The 25,095-nt window shown below is 40.8% G+C and overlaps 1 protein-coding gene across 3 annotated transcripts in view; it reads right to left on the reverse strand.

Moving 5' to 3' along the window:
- The window catches only part of CTTNBP2 (cortactin binding protein 2), a 112,905-nt gene that overhangs the window by 36,324 nt on the left and 51,486 nt on the right, over nucleotides 1–25,095 (reverse strand). For 2 of the 3 annotated variants that reach the window (XM_048499375.1, XM_048499376.1), the window contains exons 4-7: nucleotides 22,239–23,850; nucleotides 9,093–9,296; nucleotides 7,177–7,276; nucleotides 2,120–2,270 (exon numbers count right to left, since the gene is read on the reverse strand). In XM_048499375.1, coding sequence (XP_048355332.1) covers nucleotides 2,120–2,270; nucleotides 7,177–7,276; nucleotides 9,093–9,296; nucleotides 22,239–23,850 — 2,067 coding nt within the window. Of the gene's footprint in view, nucleotides 1–2,119; nucleotides 2,271–7,176; nucleotides 7,277–9,092; nucleotides 9,297–22,238; nucleotides 23,851–25,095 lie in introns of those variants that run through there. The other variant, XM_048499377.1, reaches the window with a different exon arrangement.

Below are 25,095 nucleotides of genomic sequence, written 5' to 3' on the forward strand. Positions count from 1 at the left end.
CACGCTTCTTCTCCCAGGCTCTATGCAATGTTAAAGTCTTGCATACATTAGCATAACAAAGTAAACACAGCTGCTCGGGGTGGGGGGGAGTATTTTTTCAATCCTTAATTTCCTTTTAAGCATTTTTTTAAATAGGCAACATCTTTGTTATTATTACTTTCCTTCAAGTTATCATTAATCTTGAGCTGACTGTACCAGAACTTTTTTCTCATTTAAAAGACAAACTATTGGCATTATGTGCTGTATTTCTGAATATTCATTAGTTGGGGTGTGGGAGACCTACCACCATACTTCCAGACAGATCAACAATCTAGTATCAGCGCCTCCCCAACCCCCATCCAGGTTGGCAAGTCAATAGTTTTTCTTGCTGAGTAATCAGGAGTAATTCTAAATTCAGAAGAAAAGGGATAGACCACATTGATGATTCAAAAATGCTTCTATGAAATTAACTTGATCAAGGCACACAAATTATGGAATTTCCTCCCCAGGAAAATTTGTCTGCCTCTTCTTGTAACTGTCTTCTCTCAGCAGGTGAAGGACTGTTCTGCTTTTTCCAGGCCTTCCCTTGTCGATCCTCACTGACTCTTCTTCCTGTCAATGTATTTATTTGTTTATGCATTCTGTTTTAATTATTATAATTAAATTATTAATATGTGTTTACACGTTTATTTGACTGTTCTTATTCTTTGCCACCATGGGGACTCAAAATTGAATAAAAAGGCAGCTTAAAAATGTTTTAAACAAAATACAAACTCTTCAGGGGGCTTGGTCTCAGAGTTAAGGAAAGAAATAATAGGTTCATGTATCCCCAACCTTTAATACTTCTGCAGCAACATTTTTTTCCAACTTATTGTGGCAGCTTCACAGTGGTACAATTATTATGTGTTATTTGTTATGGATAAAAAAAGAGCGTGGATTTTCATAATCCTAAAAAAATTCTACAATCTATACAAAAGTACAAGTACCCTGCATGTAACTTGCATGTAACCCCTGACAATAGAGGCATTTTGGTTGCTAGGCAGTATGTAAGAATGCAGGCTCCGTGTGCATAATGTGCATACATATGATTCATTGGACACCTTGACAAATCAATTCGCTGTTACTGGTCTAAGGAGTAGAGACATTCCCAGGAAGTAAAGTATCCCAGGAGCAAGACAGGTTGAGTAGTCTCTGCAATATTATAGGCCAGCATTGTAGGGCCATTCAACTAATACCTTACCAACAACAGGCACCTGTTTTGTTTTTTTCTGCACAGCTGCCAATGACAAAGGGTGAGCTGACACCTATCATTAGTACCACTGGCCATGTCTAAGTTGAGTCGCCTCTGCAAAGTTAGCAGATCTACATGGGCTTTCTCTGACTGTCAGTAGCCTTCCAGGACAGCAGCTCACTGGGAACTTTTCTTCAAAGTTAAATGGCCAATCCACCCCTAGACATGCTCAGCAAAAGGGTATCTACCTATAATATTACTTACCACTTACTGGCAACCCAATCTTCCATAATTTCCATATTATGTAAAGGGTTAGCCATTATCACACCAAAGGTGAAGAATTTATCTTGATAAATTTCCTTATTTGTATAGTATTGTTTTTATATAAGAACATAAGAAAGAGCCTGCTGTATCAGACCAGAGTCTGATATCTCTAATATGTCCACCTCTTTGCACCAACATATCTCTAATATGTCAACCTCTTTGCACCCATACTGTTCAACGGTTGATCCCTTGATAAATCCAATAGTATCACAGAAGGACAAAAGCAATTTTCTAACAATCAAAAAAACCCAAGGTTTGACATCAGAGACAAAGGTCTCTATCAAAGCTGTCACTATGAAAAATAGGAGGTCACAGGATTGAGATGTAAGTAATGGCACTTCAAATTCTGTGTGAAAGGTAGGTTGACAGGAACAAGAATGATTTTGGAAATCTCAGAAGGGAAATATGTAATTTAATACAGTTGAAGGGTTTTCATGAAAGTAAAATCTTTTTATTAATTCCCAAAAATGTCATGCACTATAGCAGTTGGGAGTATTAATAAAAGCTTCAATACAAAGCCATTTTGAAGTAGCTCTTTTCAGTTTTGGGAAATGTTGACTTTTAAAAATGGGCTTTAACACTTACACAGGTTTCTGCATTTCTGTTGGCTCCAGCCTCCAGCAAGAGCTTGACACATGCGTTATTCCCATTTCCACAGGCCAAGTACAGAGGTGTCTCGCCTCTTTCAGCAGCATGATTAACATCGGCATGATACATGATTAATAATTCTGCACACCTGGGGGAGAGTTGGACAACAACATGTTAGAACACCTGATCCTGGAAAAGACAAGACCTTTAAAATGGTATCTTTCAGCAGATTTTAATTTAAGCTATATCAAACAAAAACATTGATTAGTGACCCATGTCAATCCATTGAAGCGTTTCTATAGATGGCTTCTGCCCACAGATCACAACTTGCTCACTTTCCCCCTCCTACTACAACTCCAAGTGCCTCCTAAGATGCTGTTTCTGGGGATAGAAGGACCCTAGCAACAGCATGGGGGCATTCAGGTTGGAACATAGAAGTGGAAAAGAGAAAGATAGTCTCTACTGGTGGCAATGTTTCAGTCCTCTGTATCTGAGCCAGAATATGGTACAGATACTACAAGTAGCCAAATTCTCTTGCATAATTAGTTGGAGATACTTAAAGAAGGCTAAAAGAGAGAGAGAGAGAGAGAAAGGAGGAGGAGGAGGAGGAGGAAGAGAAGGAGAAGAAGAAAAGTAATGTTGGAGCAACAGAAGCACTAGACTTCTTCAAACTAGGAGGGAAGAAGGGGAGGAAGCATGAACAGAAGTATGATAGATTAACATAAAAAGAGATGAGGCAAAAGCTGCAAGAAAATTTCAGGTTATGTATTGGAATGAACTAGACCAGTTTACAGTCATAAGAAAGCATATCGGTTTCCATAATTCTACTCTGTACTTGGGGCCAAATTCTGACAAGTTCCTCAATAACTGTGCAAAAGTGACAATCTCAACCAAAAGGACGTCACCAGAAATTGTAATTGAAGGGTTGCCACAGGTAAAAAACTGAATTGAATGACAGCTTCTCTGGGAAATGTGTACCATATTGGTCTGAACAACATGTGGCATAATGAATAATTCTGCTCATCTGGAAGAGAGAGTTGGACAACAACAGAACACCTGATCCTGGAAAAGGCCTCATACTTGGTCCCCTTCCAGTCTTCATCCCATTCAGAGGCATGCTGGTGGAGAGGCTTGGGAGAAGCCCTTTTCCGTCGCTGATGTTGTGTAATGCCAGGTCCATCAACAATAAGACCAGCACTCCGCAAGAGTTTTTTGCAGAACAAAGGGTGGAGCATGTATGGGTAAGGGAGGACAAGATGATCACCATAAAAGAGGGGTGGCAATGGTCATATGGGAGGCTTTCTCCTATAAGACACTCCCCACTGCACAAATTCCAGTTTGGCAATCTTGTTGGTGTACTGTCCACATAATGCATTAGCAGATTTCCTGTCAAAGCTGCTGGAGGTGGGTGTCTGGCTGGGCCTTGATGTTCCCCAGGCTGGGTCAGAGGAGGTTGCTTGGGGCATGCTGGCTGCTGACTCTTGATCTCCAACTTTTTAATTAGTCATCAGGGCCCTTCAGAATTATGCTTGTTGCTAGTAGTCTTATGAATTGGAAGATTACCAGTGCTTGGATCTAGTAGTATGTTTTATTATTGTTTTAGATGCTTTTAACGGTTCATATACATATGTTGTGAGCCCCGAGCCCCAAGCCCAGAAGGCAGCATATTAAATCAAATAATCAAACAAACAAATAAATAAATAAAATTTGCCTCTCATGTGGAGGAGTAGGGAATCAAACCTCTAATCTCCAGATTAGACTCCACCATTCTTAACCACTATATTATGCTGACTAAAAGCAACAGGATTTTACTAATGAGTAAAATGGCAGAAAATCAATATTGGCAAATTGCCTTCCAGCTGGACAACCAAAGAGAAGGATACTTTGATCCCAGCCACCAGACAGCAGAAAAAGTCTGCTGAGATGTTTCTTCTCACTAACAAAAAGAAGACCGTTTTCTTGGTATTTAGAGGGGCAATTATTGTAGCTTTATGCATCTTTTTGTGTAACAATTTTAGAGATCTGAGGTTGGTAGAGGACCATAAACAAAAAAATTACTGCAGATAGTACTGCAATATTTCACACAAGAAATATAATCAGCTTGTCTAGGTCTTAGGAAGCAATCAACAAATCACTCGCAACTTCCCATGTTATGATCTCCATATATGGATGAGCCTCCATGGAAAAGAAGACTTTCTCTGGACACAGACGAGCCTAACAATCACATTCCTATTCTTGGACTAGAAGACACAGGACTAACATTACAGTTTTAGACAGGGAATGCTATTGGAAGTAATGAATGAAAATAACTGGAATGAAAGATGACATTAAATGGCAACAGAATTTTACTTTAATGCCCACAAACCACCTAAAGTCACAAACATGTGAATGCTTTTTTAAAACAAAATCCATGGAATTTACTTCCAAGTAAGCACACTAAGCGTAGTGTATGTGTATGCTATTGGAATTACTATGGTTTGTGAAAGCAGTTCATCATCCCCTGCTAAGTCAAGCTATCACCAAATGCATGGTTAGCTATTTCCAATGCCCCTTCCATTTTTTGAGGAGTGAATGTTCTCAGGTACCCATCAGAAAACTTAGCAACCAATGGAAAAGTGAGGCAGGTCACATCATACACCTCATACACATCATTTCTGAAGTTGGGGTACTGTGTGGTTTCCGGGCTGTATGGCCGTGTTCTAGCAGCATTCTCCCCTGACGTTTTGCCTGCATCTGTGGCTGGCATTTTCAGAGGATCCACATAGCACCCCAGTGATTCCGGCCGTGAAAGCCTTCGACAATACATTTCTGAGGTTAATTAAGAAGTTTCTCTCACTTTTAAAGAAGTCACACACTGAATGAATTTTGGAGACTGATTTTAAATTTCCTGAGCTTACAAAAAATGAAAATAAGTCCTGCTTTGGTGAAATACTGTTAGTGCCTACTTCATTCAGACAAGCAAGAATTAACTGTTGAAGTCACATGACTAGAATCACATGAGCTTCTGGAAAGATCGCTCTGCTTCTTCCAGAAAAAGAGGAAAGGCAGAGACACACAGGCACAAATAGAATGAACAGAAACCCAGACTGAGCACTTGCATAGGTAGAGTTAGCTGTTCCTATATTCAGTGTTATATTGTTATCTAGTAAAGTTCTACAAACAACTCACTTGCATCTGTGTCCTATTATTTGCTCTGCTAATTAATTGCAGTACAACACAGTACCCAGTTTTTCACAAGTCAATCAGTTTCTCAGAACAAACTATCCAAGACCCACAAAATTTTTCTAAGATTTTATTCAGTCTTCCAAGAGTGTATTATATGAAACATCCTAGTTATTTGACATAGTAGAATCTGTCTGAAATATTATTTGGGAGGAGGGGGGGGGGGGGTTACAAGAAGATCACAAGAGGATCAAAGTGAAAAATATCTATGAATGAATCTGCTGCCAGTAACTGCACATGCTTTTCATTGAATCCTAGTCTGTGTGTTCAGAGAAATGTCTGATGAGGCTTTGAGCAAAAATTGGACTATAAATCAGTTCCAACTCCCAGTTTAGAGATGTGTTTGAAGGAAGCAAGACACACATACCCAAATTTTGCTTGAAAAACACTAAAGCTTGAAAAGCAAAAAGAATGAAGAATACAATCTAACATGTGCGTAAGAAAACTAATTTTTGATATAAGATTTTTTCTATATAACCTAATATATATCTTCCAAAGCCAGATGATATAGGATGTTGTGGATTTTCCAGCTTGTATGGCCATAATCCTGTGAAGACGCCAGCCACAGATGCAGGCAAAACATCAGGAAAAAATACTACTGGAACACAGCCATACAACCTGGAAAACCCACGACATCCTAGTGATTCAGGCCATGAACGCCTTCAACAATACACCAGATGATATAATTAAAAAAAAAACTTCTCACAATAAAGAAATGCCAATTCCTGTGGGAATCTCTAATGGGAACCACAGCTCTGAAGAAATAAATAACTCCCTGTCTGGAGTCCCCGCTGCTGGACTACCAGCTACCAGCCCTCACTCCCAGTTTCCAACCCAGTTTCCTATAGGGGCCTACCTGGGAAGCTCAGGCATCAGGATGCCATGGAAAGCAGTCTCAGGGACAACCCAGGTCCAGAGGAGAGTCACCCCAGCCCAGGAAGGCAAAAGCTGGCCAACACCACAGAGTAGTGGCCCTAACACTCCCCACCTGTGCTGCTGCAGTTGGACCAAAGCTGCAGGTGCTGGGGGGAGGGATGGGGCTGGAAAGGTGCCAGCAGCCTCCAAGGTACTACTGCGCCCGATGCCACAAGAAGCAAAAAGTGGCTAAGAAAAGAACTGGGTTTAAAACCCCTTTGTGAGGAGGGAACAGGGCATGAGCAGAAACCAGGAGACAGGGAAAACTGAAGTTGAGGATGATGATCAAGGAGGAAAAAACTGTCTTGCTGTTGCTCCTGCAAGAGCTCTCTTGGCAGCCAGTTGGGTCATCTTGACTCTAGAGAAGGCAGCTGACCCTGACTGAGGCCACAGGATGGACCCTACTAGCCACAGAGACATGTTGGGGTAGAAGCAGCGACGCCTGGGTGCAACATTCCCTTACACTGGTTCTAGCTGCACAGCATCTAGCTGATGATGTCTACTCAGATAAGTAGTGACTGTTCAGCATCTTAGGTGGAGAAGGGTATGAAAATCCTTTAACCAGAGATATCAGGGATCAATTTTGGGCTTTCCATGCACAAAGCACATGGCCTAGTATTTAAACCCTCAACCAATATATCCAAGCAGGCAAGAATGAAGAAGGCAAGACTTTCAAACACACTACAGAAACTGGAAGGGGGCAGGGGGGGAAGGGGGGGAAAGAGAGAGACTGTTGCTAAGTTTTACCAACACCAATTTCTATTCAGGCAAAAGAAAACCCAGGTGATGAAAACACATTCCTATGGGTCTTAAATTGCATAAACTCATCCTAAGAGATTATATATTGCCAAGTTTAATAATTGAACAGAAGTAGATTTGCCCTGGAAAAACAAACAAATGATTGGCACATCACTTACTTGCAATGTCCCTGAGCAACTGCTGAACACAAGGGTGTAAAGCCATTTTTATCAACAGGATCAACTTGTGCTTCTGAAGTCAGCAGCAATCTTACACAATCTATGAGGCAGAACACAAAGAGGCAAAATAATACACAGCAACAGCAAGAAGCTCAAATGCAAACAAACTTCATTTCTTAACTTTAGGTAGAATACGAATTAACACTTTTAAACCATTTAGCAAATCATTTTACGATCACTAACAAGCCACTGAGTGTCTTTTAGGGACAAGTAGCATCACTCAGTGATATCACCAAAGATTTTCTGATTGTGCCACATGGTGTATTTGAGGGGGGCAGAAGGACTGATGCCTCAGGTGTCACTTGCATGCATCTCTTGGGAGGGCACATTACCCCAGTCTCTCTGTGCTGCTGCCTCCTCTTGCACCCCCACCCACCAGCCTGAACTTCTGCTGCCTGTTGTCTTGGGCTGCTTCAAGGTCACAGTGATTTGCCTGGAAGGTCTCTAGAGGCGGCTGAGCGAAGGTGGCAGCAACAAGGATGAGGAGGGTGGCAGTGGCCAGGCTTTGATTTCCTGCCACCATATATGAAGCTCTGCACTGTGGTGGGAGGAGACGGTTCTGGAGAAGCCCAGCAGGTCCAGCACCCTTACTCGTTCAGTGGGCTTGGATGTGGCAAGAACACCACTGGCCAGCTGACGAGTGGCACCCTGAAAGGAAAAGTCTGCACAGCAGAGGCAGCCTTGGGAGGGCTTTTTCAGGCTAGTCAGATGCCTCTGAGCTTGGGGAAGAGGCAGCCTGAGGCAAAATTTCACTGCTTGCCCTGTGTACTATTTAGCGTAGATACGTCTCTGATTGTGCCCTTTCTGGTTATTACCTATCCCCTGAGCTAATGTGAACCAGCACTAAAATACAAGGAGCTACTCTCAATGCAGTGGCTGAAGACCAGGCAGTGCAGAGATTGGTTAACAAGATAACATTATCCTCCTCAATGTATAAAATGTGACTCCTCAATTACAGTCTGATGTGAGGTAGACCCTTAGGCTCAGAGCTCTGCCATCTCCTGCTTCTTTATGCATAGATGAAGCCATAGTGACTTAGCTATACATTACTAACATCCTTTATTATTCTAAAAACAAACCAATTTGTTGTCATAGACCACTGGCAGTCAATTAACATTTTTAAATGTACCACCGATTCACCTAAGCTTGTCTGTGATTGCTGTTACGCATAGGTAATAACATTTCATTTTCCATCCAAACAATCTCGGATTTAAATGGACCAATCTGCCTTCCTTGAAGTCCTTTGCATACACAAGTAGGGCATATACAGACATAATGTGTGATCAACATTATTTGGAGAGGCAAGCTTTTATTTGCTCAGTTGGATTATTTTGAACTTTTTCATTAGTGCTTTGATGTCAATCAAAAATAGTTTCTTACACCATTGCAGAATTCAAGTTCAAGTGCATATCAGTAGGCACCACATAAATAAATTACACTAACTGAGTAAAAAAACAAAACAAAAAACAAGCTGAAGGACTAGGAGAAATTGCGGGTAGGGATATATAATGCAAAATTCCCATCCCCGTCTCATGTCCAGGATTCTGTAACCTGTCAGAGTCTTGTGCAGTCAATTTCCCAATCTCCATCAGGCTTTTTTCCCTTTAACTGACTCTCAGCTGCTCCAAACATTCTGTGCCTCCTGAAGCATGCTCAACCCTCATCGGGCTGTTTGGATTTGTCTTCTCCTTTTGCTTAACTAACAAAGTTTATGCATACCTTCCTAATCCTGAATAAGAAGAAAACTCTACCTTGCCTGCAGATGGTCTGGTTTTGTGACTGCAACAAACTGCCCACTTTTAGATGCAGTAATATTCACAGTGGCTAATAACGTAATAGCTGTGAAAATCCCATACCTGTATGTCCATTCATAACAGCAGAATACAAGGCAGAATAGCCATCTTCACAGGAATCATTAATGTTCAGACCTTCTTCATTAAGCAGCATAGACAATAAAGTGACATTTCCCTGGGCAGCAGCTTGGTGAAGAAGGGTGGGCCTGCCACCCAGGGGGACAGGACCACCACTCATTAATAAAGGGGTTAGGGAGGGAGACCAGCCTGTGAGTTAAAGCAACACAAATTAGAAAGAACACACATGAATAAGTTAAAGCTGCACACTTTGCAAACTATTAATATAAGTCCAACACAAGGAACAGATTCTTTGTCATTTCAGCATTTGAAAAGATTGAGCACAACTTAGACTGTGTTATTCAAGAGCCACTGTTTAGCAGTTTGAGTGTCACACCAGGGAAACCCAGGTTCAAATCTCCACTCTTCCATGAAGCTTGAGCCTAACATCTCTCACAGGGTCTCTTAGTTTGCTTCATGTGAGTAATGCGAGGGTAAAATGGAGTACAGAGAATGGCACATGTTTCCCTGAGCTCCTTGAGGAAGGGCAGGATAAAAATATCCTGAAAAGTAACAGTTTTATCCAACCAGAAAGTAAAATTGCCCACAATAGTGCAGTTATATCCAATAAGAACTAAAAACTCAAAGGATTTTTTATTTTTGCAGATTAATACAAATTGACATTTGAGAAACTTTCTACCAATTATCACTATTTAGCATTTTAAAAAATATGTTTTAACGGAAAATCAAGCTTATTCAAAAACAACAGTTATTTTGGCTTTAAAATTAGGTAAATTAACAATAGGAGCTGTGGTAAACTTTGCACAATCTCCAAGGTGAATGTTTAAATCTATAGAATATATGACTGACATTTGAACTGAAAGTGCAGTTAAAACATAGACCAACTGCCACACACACGGCAATCTATGCCCACTTATTGTTCAGCAGTGCCTAGCTTGGCAGTGCTGCAAATCCTGTTGTGTTTTACAGGAAGTGCTTCTGTACAATGATTAGTGAATTACTTCAAAATTACTGCCAAAAGCTTCCACATTGTCCAGTCAGAAAAGCAATGGCTAGAACAGGACTTTAGAAATCTTTGAAGTTATCTTGGTTAGACAGTCCAGGTATCAGATATTAGCAGCTTTAGAGGAGAGTTTATTAAGGACATGAAGTTTGCTGTACAGGGTACGGAAAACTTTGTGAACTGTTCCTTGATCAAAAGGCTGCAAAAGGAAATGGAAAATAAAAATAATTTAAAATAGAAAAACTTGTAACTGAGGACTGCCAAATAAAAATGAGAAATTGCACAGACATTTTAACTCCTTAAAGCAATATTGTTAAAGTGTCTGTTTACACTGAATTAGGAGAATAAATAAATAAATTAGGAGAATAAAGTATGGCACAGTGAAGTGATACTTTCAATTGTAATTTATTATTTTTAACCACATTGAACTGGGCAGAGAAATATTTCTCAAAAATTTAGAAAGATGCTATATCCTTAATGAAAGATTAGTGAAGTGACAAGTAAATGTCACAGTACCTCATTAAAGATGACACATTGAAAGTGACAGGCATTTTTCTTCATCAACAGAGAAAAGTCCATTATTGCATCGAAAATAGACAGACTGAATCAACAGAGATTACAGAAATAGTGCCAGTAGGCCTGGCTTCAGACAGGGTGCAGCAGTCGCTGATTTTGAGGGATTATTGAATGGGGAGTTGACAGGTAGGCCACATTGGAACTGGGCATGGAATCAGGCAGCATCATTTTGACAATAAAGTCTATGCAAATTCAATTTTATTTTTAAACTAGCGCAACCTTCCCTTTGAGTTATATTTCCAGTGCAATCCCAAGCAGTTACTCCTACTTAGTTCATTAAACTCAATGGGCTTAGAAGGATGTAACACTGCTTAGGGCTGCACTCATCAATAAAGTATGTTTATTAAGTATTATAATAGATCACAATACTGAGTTGAACCCCAAGTTGTTCTGTGCACATGGAATTGCCCTTTTGCAAGTGGAAATTATCTTCATGGATTCCCACTTGCCTTGGCAGATCCCTGCCACCCCCACCATCACCTCCCACAGCCCCTGATCCCAGAAGCATTATTGGAAACAGCAGAGTGCAGCAGGAGGAAGGTGGGAAAGATTTTTCTGCGGAGCTCCTTTGGTGCCCCATGCTGACATTACGTTCACCTTTCAAATCAGTGCAAGTTTCCTCTTCTTTTGAACCACTTTACAAATTAACAGAGTCCATAGATGGGAAGCATTTCCATGTCAGAAAAAACATATGAAACCCACAGATACATTAGTGGAAGTAACCATCGCATACACATGTCTGTCACTGCATACAGGAGTGTTGAGAATTAAACATTAATGTGTTAAGTGGCACCACAAGGACCAAAAGCAAACCTGACATAAAATACAGTAAGCAAAAAATAACAATGGCAGATTTAATATGCAAATGCCAACTATTAAAATGTAACGCAGAATCTGAGACCATTTCAAAGATCTCCTGATGGAAACAAAATAGATTTGGATTCAATTTTAAAAAATGGCATGACAAAATTAGGAAACATGAGGAAGGTCTTGTGGTTTTTATGAGCAAAAGTTAGCAGATACAAAGCATCTGTGAAAGCATGCTGGACATGCAGCGATGAAGGATGGAAGGACAGGGGGAAAAACAGCTTCTGGCATCAGCTTCAGATTGTGGAGATGGTTAATTTCAGAGTTCATTAACAACCTCTCCTGCACCCCATTCACTTTAGAAGCAAACCACAAACACAAGATAAAATTATAAATGAAGGAACCAAATAAAAACATACTCATTGAAAAGTGATGGTTTAAAAAGAGAAAGAGAACAAGTCTTAGAAAGAAAAGAAAGAGTAATGCCAAGGGTATGGGAAATTCAACTGTTTTAGAAATGTTCCTCTAGCCTGGGAACCCTTCATTGACTTTGAAAGCTGAAGCAGGAACCATAAACTGTCAGCCAAGCAACTTGCCTATAAATAGCCAGCCCATAGCTTGCAGGTGCCTAGAAGTGCATATCTTGAATGGCTCATGAAGTACAGGTGGATAGGTGAAGTGGGTTGATGCTAGAGAGATTTTATCTGGGTTTTCTAACACTGAACCTAGTTTTAGCACTCTCCTGATCTCAGAGCCGTAGCAAGGGGGAACTGCGCTTGGTGCACGCATGCGCTCGGTGCCACGCCACGCCCCAGAACACTTGCCAGGCCCACGCTCAGTGTGTCACACACACCCCACCCCATCCCACCCCCTTGGTGCTATGCCACTGCCTGATCTGCATTTGAATGACATCATTAATACATTCAGGATCAGGTCACACACGTGACAATACTTTTTGTCATACCTCCATGTGACTATCCTTAGCTTGCACATGCCTGCAACTATGCAGAAATCCTGTGCTAACCCTTGCAAAAGGCCAGCGGGGAAGGAGAATCTTTTCAACAGGCTATGAGGTTGATTCCGCACAGCAAATGTATAGAATTGCGATCGTTACAAAGGAGCCTGTTTTCCTTTCTCCTTTTCATGTGTGCCGTGTAGGCAGCAATTGGAGCCCATGGAAACAATCCCGGTTGCTTTTGTACCTTCTCATGGAGACACTTCTCTTTTTAAAAATTTCCTGCAACACATGCTTAGCTGCACAGGCATACAGAAATGAACTCCCGCAGCCATGCTGATTGTCCCACAATACGATTGGCTACATAAGAACATAAGAACTAGCCTGCTGGATCAGACCAGAGTCCATCTAGTCCAGCATTCTGCTACTCGCAGTGGCCCACCAGGTGCCTTTGGGAGCTCACATGCACGATGTGAAAGCAATGCCTTCTGCTGCTGCTGCTGCTCCTGCGCACCTGTTCTGCTAAGGCATTTGCAATCTGAGATCAAGGAGGATCAAGATTGGTAGCCATAAATTGACTTCTCCTCCATAAATCTGTCCAAGCCCTTTTTAAAGCTATCCAGGTTAGTGGCCATCACCACCTCCTGTGGCAGCATATTCCAAACACCAATCACACGTTGCGTGAAGAAGTGTTTCCTTTTATTAGTCCTAATTCTCCCACCCAGCATTTTCAATGAATGCCCCCTGGTTCTAGTATTGTGAGAAAGAGAGAAAAATTTCTCTCTGTCAACATTTTCTACCCCATGCATAATTTTATAGACTTCAATCATATCCCCCCTCAGACGTCTCCTCTCCAAACTAAAGAGTCCCAAACACTGCAGCCTCTCCTCATAAGGAAGGTGCTCCAATCCTTCAATCATCCTCGTTGCCCTTCTCTGCACTTTTTCTATCTCTTCGATATCCTTTTTGAGATGTGGCTACCAGAACTGAACACAGTACTTCCGCGCGGTCGCATCCACTGCTTTATATAAGGGCATGACAATCCTTGCAGTTTTATTATCAACTCCTTTCCTAATGATCCCCAGCATAGAGTTTTGCCTTTTACAGCTGCCATGCATTGAGTTGACATTCCCATGGAACTATCAACTAAGACGCCTAAATCCCTTTCCTGGTCTGTGACTGATAGCACTGACCCCGCTGTAGCGTGTATGTGAAGTTTGGATTTTTTGCCCCTATGTGCATCACTTTACATTTTGCTACATTGAACTGCATTTGCCATTTCTGATCCCACTCACCTAATTTATCAAGGTCCACTTTGGAGCTCTTCGTAATCCTTTGTGGTTCTTACCACACCTACATAATTTGGTATCATCTGCAAACTTGGCCACCACACTACCCACCCCTACTTCCAGGTCATTTATGAATAAGTTAAAGAGCACTGGTCCCAAAACGGATCCTTGGGGACACCACTCCTTACATCTCTCCATTGTGAGAACTTCCCATTTATACCCACCCTTTGTTTCCTGTTCCTCAACCAGTTTTTAATCCATAGGAGGACTTCCCCTCTTATTCCTTCATTGCTGAGTTTTCTCAACAGTCGCTGGTGAGGAACTTTGTCAAAAGCCTTTTGGAAATCCAAGTAGACAATGTCCACTGGTTCCCCCTTATCCACATGTCTGTTTACACCCTCAAAGAACTCTAGTAAGTTTGTAAGACAGGACTTGCTCTACAAAAGCCATGCTGACTCTTCCTCAGCAGGTCTTGCTTTTCTACATGTTTAATAATTTTATCTTTAATTATAGATTCTACTAATTTACCAGGAACAGATGTCAAACTGACTGGCCTGTAATTTCCTGGGTCCCCCCTAGACCCTTTCTTAAAGATTGGTGTGACATTGGCCATCTTCCAGTCTTCAGGGATGGAGCCTGATTTCAGGGATAAGTTGCATATTAATGTGAGAACATCAGCAATTTCATGCTTGAGCTCTTTAAGAACTTTTGGATGAATGCAATCTGGGCCAGGGGATTTGGTAGCATTTAGTTTATCAATGGCTGCCAGAACGTCTTCCTTGTCTACCACTATCTTCGCTAGTTCCTCGGATTCACCTCCTAAGAAGCTTGGTTCAGGTGCAGGAATGTTCCTCACCTCCTCTTGGGTGAAGACAGATGCAAAGAATTCATTCAGCTTCTCTGCAATCTCCCTGTCATCTTTTAGCACTTGCATAGCTGCATCTATGCAACACGCAACACGCAAAATAAAAACAAAAGAAAAAAGAAAAAGGGGTCTCTCTGCGACAGCGGGGCAATATTGAATGTATTGCTGTGGCAGGTGGATTCTCCCTGACTGTGGACAATGCAGTGGAAGGGAGAAAATAAAGTTCCTCCTGCCTGGCAGTTTGTGTGGCAGCGGCTCCAACCCAGAATTTTTCATAAATCCATTTGATTCTAATTCACACAGGCCCTTTTAAAATGTTTTGAGACAGTAAATAAAATGTTTCGTTCTTGGAGTTCTGCACTGTTTTTACCCTCAACCATTTTATTTACCCTCAACCATTTTATAATGGCGGTCAGGAATTGTTTCAAATGGGTGAGTGCACACATACATTGTTGTAAAAGGGGGAGATTGAAAACATTTTATATTCTAACTCACCAAAAGATCTAAGTGCGGTCAGTTGATGTTAGGTGGAAGTGAACGTAGTGTGTTTCCGCAGTAAAAAATAGTCCAGTTTCTCTAAAAGCATTAAAGAATTTTTTAAAAAGCTCCATCATCATCAAAACCATTATTCTGAGCGCTATGAAATGTTTGAAGAGAGCATTTATAGCGCACTGGACAACTATCAGCAAGATTTGTCTTTATGTATACAGTGCCTGCCATTTTCTTCACAGTTCAGGAGCCTCCAAGCTGCCATGGTCATGTTAAGAAGCTTCCTAGCAGTTTACTCTGCTTGTAGCTCATCCGATGAGCATTTCCATGTTAAAAAAAAATAGATAAATAAAGTTTGTTTATCCTGGCAATCTAGCATATGTGTACTTTTTTCTTTTAAATAAGCAATATTTGATGTTTTGCAGATTGTATATACTAACAGTTGCTCCGAGGACAGGTCTACCTCCCATTCAGAACCACTAAATCAGGGGTCTGCAACCTGTGGCTCTCCAGATGTTCATGGACTACAATTCCCATCAACCCCTAGATAGACCTGTCTTACACAGTGGATTGGTCTACCTGGGATTAAAAGTAATGGGTAGACCTGCCCTCTGAGGAGGCCACGTCTACCCAATGGTTCTGAATGGGAAGTCGACTAGCCCTCCAGATGCTATTCTAATATATGATCTGCAAAGCTTTGAATATTGCTAACTTAAAATAAAAAGAAAAAAACTCACAAGCACAAGATTGCCTGGATAGGTTCTTGTGCATGTGCGACACCGGCTAGTCGCAAATCGAGATACCTCCGGCAAAAGACAAAGAAAACACCAGCAAAAGAATGAAAATATAGCCGGATCAAAGAAAAATAAAAAGACAACTCCAGGCAGCAGTGCAAAGCCTCAGCGGAGTCGGTGTGTGAATTATAACTCATTAAGATTGCCTGGATAAACAAACTGTTTATTTTTTACATAGAAAAGCGTATTGGATGAGCTGCAAGAAGGGAAAATGTGTGGGAAGATTTTTTTTAATGGTCATGGCAGCACAAGGCTCCTGAATGGGGAAGAAAATGGCAACCTACTATACTAAATGGCAAGTCTTGCTGATAGTCGTCCAATGCACTATAAATGTTCTCTCACCAAAGTTCAATTTTCAAAGTGCACAGAATGATTGTTTTGATGTTGGCACTTAAAAAAGATTCTTTAATACTTTTAAAGAATTGGGAGGGGGAAGAACCAGCTAGGCACTAGGACCACGCAGAGCATTCCACTACAAAAAAGGTCCAGGAAGAAGTGGTGGATTAATTCAGAAAACTCCTGAGATCTTTTGGTGAGCCAGCACATAGAAACGTTTTAGGGGATTTGTGCAGAAAGGGCCACAGTTTCCCAGTGGTTGCAGGCACAAATGAAGGGGGGTCTCTCTGCCTGATCCTTCATTTCTTGGGTGACATGGCTTTCAGAAGCAGCCAATGTGAACCTCTGACCAAAGCATGCCATGCCTGGAAACAAGCTACATTACTGTAATGTAGTCTGTCTAGAGAACTACTAGACATTTATTGCACTTCAATTACCTAAGCAAAAGCACTTGCATTGTAGAATGAGGACAATAAAATGGAGGATGTATTGTCGAAGGCTTTCACGGCCGGAATCACTGGAGTGCTGTGTGGTTTCCGGGCAATATGGCCGTGTTCTAGCAGCATTCTCTCCTAGGAGAGAATGCTGCTAGAACACGGCCATACAGCCCAGAAACCACACAGCACTCCAAAAGGGAGGATATTTAAAAACATAAGTATTGCTAAATTGAGTCCAAAGGATCTACAACAGGAGACCCCTCAAAAATTTTCATCACTTGTGTGGCTGTAAGGTGCTGTCAAGCTGCAGCCAATTCAGAGAGTTTTCAAGGTAAGAGATTAATAGAGGCGGTTTACCATTGCCTTCCTATGCATATGCACACTGGTATTTCTTGGTGGTTTATCATCCAAATATTAACCAGGACCAACTCTGCTTAGCTTCCGAAAGATCAGGCTAGCCTGAGCCATCTATGTCAGGACTATGGCCCTTCCACACATGCAGAATAATGTGCTTTCAATCCACTTTCACAATTGTTTGCAAGTGGATTTTGCTATTTTGCACAGTAAAATCCAGCTGCAAAGTGCACTGAAAGTGGATCGAAAGTGCATTGTTCTACATGTGCAGAAAGGGCCTATCTCTTTCCAATTTCATTATAAAAATTAATGTTTTGTAAAATAAGAATACATCAATATTAAAGTAGCATGATGCTAGTCAAACAGTACAGTTTCATTAAAGGGCGATCCATGTCGCATCCACTAATGAAGGAGAATGTCAAAAGTTACAAAAAAATTTAAAAGTCTACAATGATCACAATTGTCAAAGTCTTTCCAGCTAATCCAGAATAGTTCTTGCAACATGATTAACTAATGAAGAAAACTGACTGACGTTTGGCATTTAGTGAAATGTCAGAACCACACATTGAGTTTTAATCACGGTTTGGTATTGATCTGTCAAGACTTGCCTTTCAAGTTGAAATGACTTTTCTCTGTGAAGTTTAGTTGGCTTTTAATTTTAATAACTGATCTAATTGGAAGAATTTGGAGCAGTAACATTTTCTTCCATGTGTATCTAAACATCCAGGATGAAAGAAAGCTGATACTAACCAGTATAAAGTATACCGGTATGTAAAAGGGCCAAAGTGGAACTTCACATCTTTGATTCATGTCTCCTAAAGTAGTATTGCCAACTCCTAGGTGTGGCTGGAGATCTCCTGACTTATAGCCAATCTCCAGATGACAAAGATCAGTTCACCTGTAAAAAATGGCCACTTTGGAAATCGGACTCTATGGCATTATGCCCCACTGAAATCTCTTGCTTCCCCAACACACACCCTCCAAGTTCCACTCCAAATCTTCATGTATTAACCAGTCCAGAGCTGGCAACCCTATCCCCAAGAGATAATACCAGTATAAAATTTAAGTTACTTCAGCTTTGCTAAACAATATGTCTGCTTCCAGAGGGGAGCAATCCCCCATTGCATTCTCATTGCTGCTGCAAATGTAAATGTATTCACTGTGGCAACACTCCACACAAGGACTTTCTCTGTGCTTTCTCTTCATTTTCCCTCACATCTGACAGGTTCTCTCACAATTGCCGGAATAATTTACACCACATTTTTTAAAAAATGTAGCAGTAGATATATGGCTATATTGTTATGATGATATGGCAATATAACTTCTGGTTGCTGAGAAGGGGCAAATGATAGGTCTGAGGAGAAACAGATGCACGCAATGGTGTGGGATGTGAAAGTGCAGATCCAAAAAATATGTGCCTTCTTGTCCACATAGTAACCAAAATTGATTTGAGAATAAATTTAGATTTTTGACAGATATACAGTTGCATGCTGGATATAAGATTAATTTTGCCCCAGTTGGAAATAAGTAATTAAAAAAAAATCTCTTTAAGAATTGGGCATTATTGGCACATTGTAATACCCTTTTTAAAAGGAAATAACTTGGGGTGGAAGACCTGGATGACAATCTAAGCAACTCTTCAGTACATTTCTTTTTAGAAATTGTATATATGGATTATTAAAGCTTGTTGAGGGCCTTTGATTTATGCAGATGATTTTAATGTGTATGTGGTTTTGACGTTCAGTGGTTATATATTTAGTGGCCCTTTAAACTTTTTTTTTTTTACCTTCTAGGCACTTAATTCTAGCTTTGTAGGGTTAAGTTTGTTTCCCTCTTTTGTTTGTGTATATTGTCACCAAGCCTGGCTTTGGATACGAAAGCAGGTTTGAGAATATATTCTGAGAAGTGGGGGAAACCCAGAAAATGTGCAGCTGCACCACGATTATCATGCGAAAGCTTAAAAACAGGACAACAAATCTACAGTAGTTTGTGGGGAGGAGTGCTGAACTAAACGTCTGATTGGAAGCAACCTACAGCACACATGCATTAAACACATCTCCCTCCTGAAAGGCAGCTTGTACCAGGAATTATCCTTTTTCAGTTTGTGATCAGTAGCTCAGTATAGTCACTTAGGAGCTCTGTTCCAGCCCTGACATCCTATCAACTCCAAATGGTGGAATGTATAGCTTTAGAATAATAATAAAATTATATGCAAAAATGCAAGACATTCTTTTAAAATTAAATTAAATTTTGAGCAAAAACAACTTAACAGATGCTAAAAACTACACAAACCTAACTCCCAGTTCCAAATTAAAGCAAAACACAAAAGTTATACTATTTTTTCCCTTTCAAGATGTCAGTGCTTCAGTGAGGTTCCAGTGGGAGGATATAGAGCAGTATGACATCCACTAAATATCTCTTTCTGTGCCTCTATTGTCCAAATATATTGCATGGCTGGCAGGGTGCTTGGCTGATTTTAGAAATTAAGACCAGCTGAAGGCCAGGTCTTTAACCATGCCTGACCCTTGATATTTGTGGACAGAACTCCTATGTCTTCCCTGACACCCTGTGCTTCACAAACCCACGCTGTTTATTGTCAGGGCTTTTAGAGTACAGTGATTAGAGTGTCAGTCTAGACTTGGGAGATTCAAGTTCATATCCTTAGTCTGCCATGAAGATTGCTGGATGTCTTTGGGTCATTCATTCATTCATTCATTCATTCATTCATTCATTCATTCATTCATTCTCTCTCTCCCTCTCTCTCTCTCTCCAGAACTACCCAAAATAGGGCAAAATGATGTATGCTGCCCTCAGAGCTCCTTGGAGGAAAGACAGGATTTTAAAAAATATACTAAATAAATAAGTAAAAGCTCTTAGTGGTTCATACACAGATATAGTGTTTGTTTATATTCTTGAATGTCTTATTCAATTTTGTATCCTAAACTAAGTATCAGAATATATATGCAAAAGAAGCAGAAAGTGTTTAGTACTAGGTAAATACAAGAAAAGGGCAAGTACTTTCAGGGAATATCTTATTTCCTCCTCCCCCAGTTATTCCCTTTCTGAAAGCCTTCATAGACGGTACTCTTTTCCTGCTTCCTTCTCTTCTTTCCCACCCAAAAGCCAATCTACCTTTACTGGCCCCCTGTCTTCAGCCTCCCCTCCTTCAGCCTCCTCCTTGGCAGCCTCTCTCTTTAGGAAAATTATGGTGAAGTTGCACAGTACCTAGACTGGGCCCAGTTGCACAGTGCTGGCTGAGGTGGACCCAGTTATGTGGTGCTGGCCAGGCCAGGCCAGACCCAGTTGCACAGTGGAGAACCTATAAGGACTTGAGAAGGGGACTTCATTTTCCCTCTCCCCACACTATTTCCTTTTTCCATCCTCTTGGCAGCCCGTCACATCCATTTCTTTCCTTTCCACCCACCTGCAACTTCCCTGGGATCCCCCCTAGCTATATTTATTATTTATTTACTTGATTTATATCTGTATTCCTCCACAATGGGGATCCAACAAGCTTACATCATTCTTCTTTCCTCCATTTGATCTTCATAAAACCCTGTGAGATGTGTTAGACTTGCCCAAAGTCAACTAATAAGCTTCCACAGCTGAGTGGGAATTTCAATATGATTCTCCCTGATCCTAATCTGAAACTCAAGCCACTATACTACACTGGCTAATGCAATGTGGCTGCTGTTGAACAATAGCAAAGCAAAGCCTGGGTGCTTCATTCATATTATGGTGTAGGAAGTCACTTGGTGATTGCTGCTGGGTCTGGCCCATAGGAGTCTTTCCTCAAAGGTCAGAACAGCCCAGAAAAGGTCCCTACCTGCTCCCACTACCTTTTTTAATGTGAGAAATCAAGGCCGGAAGGCTGATAACACAGTTGTGGATGTCTAACAATGGCTACTGAGGACATTCATTTCTTAAAGCTGCAGATGGTACTTCTATCATTTTGGAGGCTGTTAACCAGAGATGGGATCCAACCAGTTTTCACCACTTCTCTAGAAGTGGTTACTCATTTTTTCTGAGTGCCAAGAAGGGGTTACTAAAGCAACCTCCCTGCCCAATAGGGACTGGAGGTGCGTGTGTGCGGCGGCGCCACTGTTTGAATCCCACCACCATCAGAACCGGTTATTAAAATTTTTGGATCCCACCACTGCTGTTAACCCTTTAATGATTGGTTTTTTAAAAAAAAAATCAGATTTCTGTGGAAAGCCGAAGCTTTTCTCAGGTTTGTAAAAGAACTGTCTGGTCTATCCATGGCTCTAGCTCTGCATTAATGTACTTAAATTAGATACATTGATGATATATATACGATACTAACTATTCAGATCTATCAGTTCCTAATGCCAAAACACACATTAGATAGCGGTCAGTGGATAGGGAAGGCTTCCTCATTAAATAAGACCAACTGAAGTTCTAGTCATATAAAAGTGAAAACAGGAGTAAACTTTTCAAAAACAGCATTGATGTTCCAAGATAATCCTTATAGAACCACTCCTAGAACGTTCTCAAAAGCTTCATGGATTATGAGCTAAACAGCCCTCAAGGACACCTAGGCAGAGGCAATTCTTAAAAGTTTACTGAAGCGCTCAAGCAAATCTAACAGCATCAATCCTATAAAAATTTGCAGAAGCAGCCTCTCATGCATGGCACTTTCATTCTAACCTTAGAAGTAAACTCCAGACTAATACAAATTCTTCCTTGAAGAAACAAAAATATGGTGACCTGAAAATTCACACTATGATGCAATACAGGCCACAAATATAAATTAATCTGAAAGGGGTTAGGCAAATTCATGAATGATAGGCCTATCAGTAACTTCTAGCAATGATAGCTAAAGAGAATCTACACATCCAGAGGCAGTAAACCTCTGAATACCAGTTCTAGAAGATAACACTGGAGAAAGGCTTGGCTTCTTTGTCCAAGTTGTCGGCCCTCAGGGTAAATGATTTGACTGTTGAATGAAATAGGATGCTGATCTAGATGGGTCCCTGTTTGAATCCAACAGAGCTCTTATGTTCTTATGAAGAGAAATGGATTTCCCATACCCCTGAAACTTAAATAATGCAACAAAAATTTCAACTTGGGAAAAACAAAACAAAAGCAAAAACCAAAACAGATTTAGGGAAGAAGAAAATGAAAACATATGGCAGATATCCAAAGTTTAAAAAAGGATCATTCTTAGAGGGAAAGAATTTAGAAGTATATCAACAATCCCTTTACCTGATGCTGTTACCAGTAGGCTGTCAGAATCACATGGTCTATAGGATGAAGCACTAACAAGGTTTATGGAGGAGCTACAGGCAATGGTGGTGGGAATGACAAAGGAACTTTCTGAACATGCAGGTTGGTTCAGTCCAGGGGATTGGGAAGGCCAGGCACCCACCTGAGACGTGGCCATGGCTGGTATGGCACAGCCTGCAGATGCCACAGATATATCTATTGTTGGTTTGGGTGGCAGCTGAGGTGAGGACTTAGACACAACTTCCTCATTTATTACCCTGATTCCTTGAGGTGTACTGGAAGAAGGTGAAACTAGGGTTTTGCTCTCTGTTTTGGCACCTACATTAGGGGATCGACCACTATCCATAATCACTTTAAGCTGTGGGTGTGGTGGTGAAGGAGTTTGTGAAAGGCCTGGCTTTTTAGGAGGAATGGGTGGAGGATTTCCTCTGTCAATTCTTGACACATTGGGAGTCTTTAAGCTCATTCTACCAACTGGGGGAGGATAAGTTCCAGCATCTACTGAATGGGACATTCCTGGCCGTCCAGTAGCAGTACCCTGAGGACTTGTAAATCTTGAAAGGACTTGGGTGACAGTATTCCGAGCTAGCTGCTTGGCAACTAGGTTGTCTCGACTCGTGGGTGATACATCTCTTGTTGGAGGGCTTTGGGCAGTGTTTCCATTTTGGTCTGGATCATTAGTGTTGGCTTGAAATCTAAACCTAGCTGCTTGGACACGTGGATTCAGACCTTGATGTCCGCAAGCTGTGGCTGATGGAGAATGCAAAGAGTGCACAGATGAAGCCTGTAGATAGTTCTGAGGTGCTGGAGAGGATGCAACATTATTTGGAAAAGGGGAAGGTATATTTGTTAAGTCTGATGATGTACTTGGTCCGTTCTCTTCAATCCTGCTTTGACTGGGAGTCGGAACAGAAGTCGAAGGGGACAGAAGCAGGTCACTACAGGAAGAATGCCTGTCCATGACTGGTTTCACAAATCCAGAATTCATCTTTGTGTGGCCAGAGAGTGAAGGCTTTACAGGTACAGTCAAAGGCAACTTCCTAACATTTTCACTACCACCATCTAATAATACTGCATCTGTCTGGCAGGCAAGTGTTCTCAAAGTTGGCCCCTCTGTCCCAACAGAGACAGACACAAAATTTCTATCTTTACTCCTACGTGGGAGGGAAAGATGTAGCTTACTATTGTTTTCCTTTTTCAACTGCTCGATCATTTTTTTCATTCGTTCCCTCTCTTCTTTGAGATTATTGGTGTGCGCCTCCTCTCGGCTAAGTCTGGCATGCAGTTGCTCCCTTTCCGTGTCAAACTCTGAAAGCTGTTTTTCCATCTGGGCTTCCATTTGCGTGCTCCGTTGCTTCTCAGATGCAAGAGACTCCTCCAATTCACTAGCTTTCTTTCTTTCCTCCTCAAATTTTGCCATGACATCTTCCAGTTTCTGGGCCTCCTCTACTATCTTGCTGGATAACTGCTTACATTCTTTCATCAGCATCAAGACTACATGTTTATTCTTGCCACGCTCCTCCTCAAGTCTTGCACATAGTTTCTTATGTTCCATTTCAAGTGCCTGCAACTGGGATTTTTCCAATTCCAACTACAAAGAAACGAAGAACAGTACACATTACTATAGGGGATTTTGTTTCAGTTAAATGTCACTGGCATTTTAGAATATAAAAATAAATTGTACTGAGAGTACTCTGATTAATGGAACCCCAATGAGACTGGAAAAGGCACTTTACAGATTTCAACATAACATTGAACATTAAACACAAATGTGATTTTCCTCATGGAAAAATTCAGAATAGTTAAATAGCTGAAATTAAGAAAAATGAAAGGAAGTATTAAAAGCTCTTTTTAATATTGCTGGGGACAAATATTGTGCTTCAGTAAATATTATAATGACATTTTTCAAAGTTATAATGGAGTTGTGTTTTACTGCTTCAATTGCTTCAAATGAACATCAGGCCTCTATTCAATTGCCTTGGGAATGACTGAGGTCTCTGGCCCCTTCTGCACATGTCAAATAATGCACTTTCAATCCACTTTGAAGCTGAATTTTACTGTGCGGAATAGCAAAATTCACCTTCAAACAATTGTGAAAGCGGATTGAAAGTGCATTTTGCATGTGTGGAAGGGGTCTCTGATAAGCTCATGGTACCTCCTCATGGTTGATGTACTTAAGGCCATATCAATTTGCACAGAACCACCAAGAGCACTATTTAAATCTGATCTGGCCAAAGTCACATACACCTTGGCAATGTCTACACTGGATTATTGTAACTTACTGTACATGCAGTGATTTCTGAACAGTATGCAAACACCACAGTTATCCCATTATTTCAGTACCATGTCAGCTGCACTGGTTGCTCAAATTTTCCTACACAGCTTAGGAACACAGTACTTGAAGGACCATCTGTCACCATATGAGCCTGCATGTGAGTACATTATGGCATGCCTTCAGTGGGAAAGCTGAACTTGATGAGGACAGAAATGGTAGAAAAATAGTCTAATAGTCTAATGGTAGAAAAATGGTCCAATATCAACAAAACAAGAAAAGGATTCCTGTGTCATAAAGGCTTTCTTTGCTGAGTTTATGTCATCAAAAATTATTGACTTAATTCTGGCTTTGGTTCTACATTAACATTATGTTCACTTTACCCATTAAAGTAAAATCATGATTTAAAAGCTAGTGATGTAGTGATTACCTTACACAGTAAGTAAACTATTCATTTATGAGCTTTTATAACCACTGGTAAGTGCTTTATAGTACACTTTATATTTGTTTGTATCTTGTACAATTTCACTTTTCTTTTCTCTAAATTCCATCATACAATTTTGC

This window comes from Sphaerodactylus townsendi, linkage group LG06, assembly GCF_021028975.2.
Source record: "Sphaerodactylus townsendi isolate TG3544 linkage group LG06, MPM_Stown_v2.3, whole genome shotgun sequence".
NCBI lineage: Eukaryota > Metazoa > Chordata > Lepidosauria > Squamata > Sphaerodactylidae > Sphaerodactylus > Sphaerodactylus townsendi.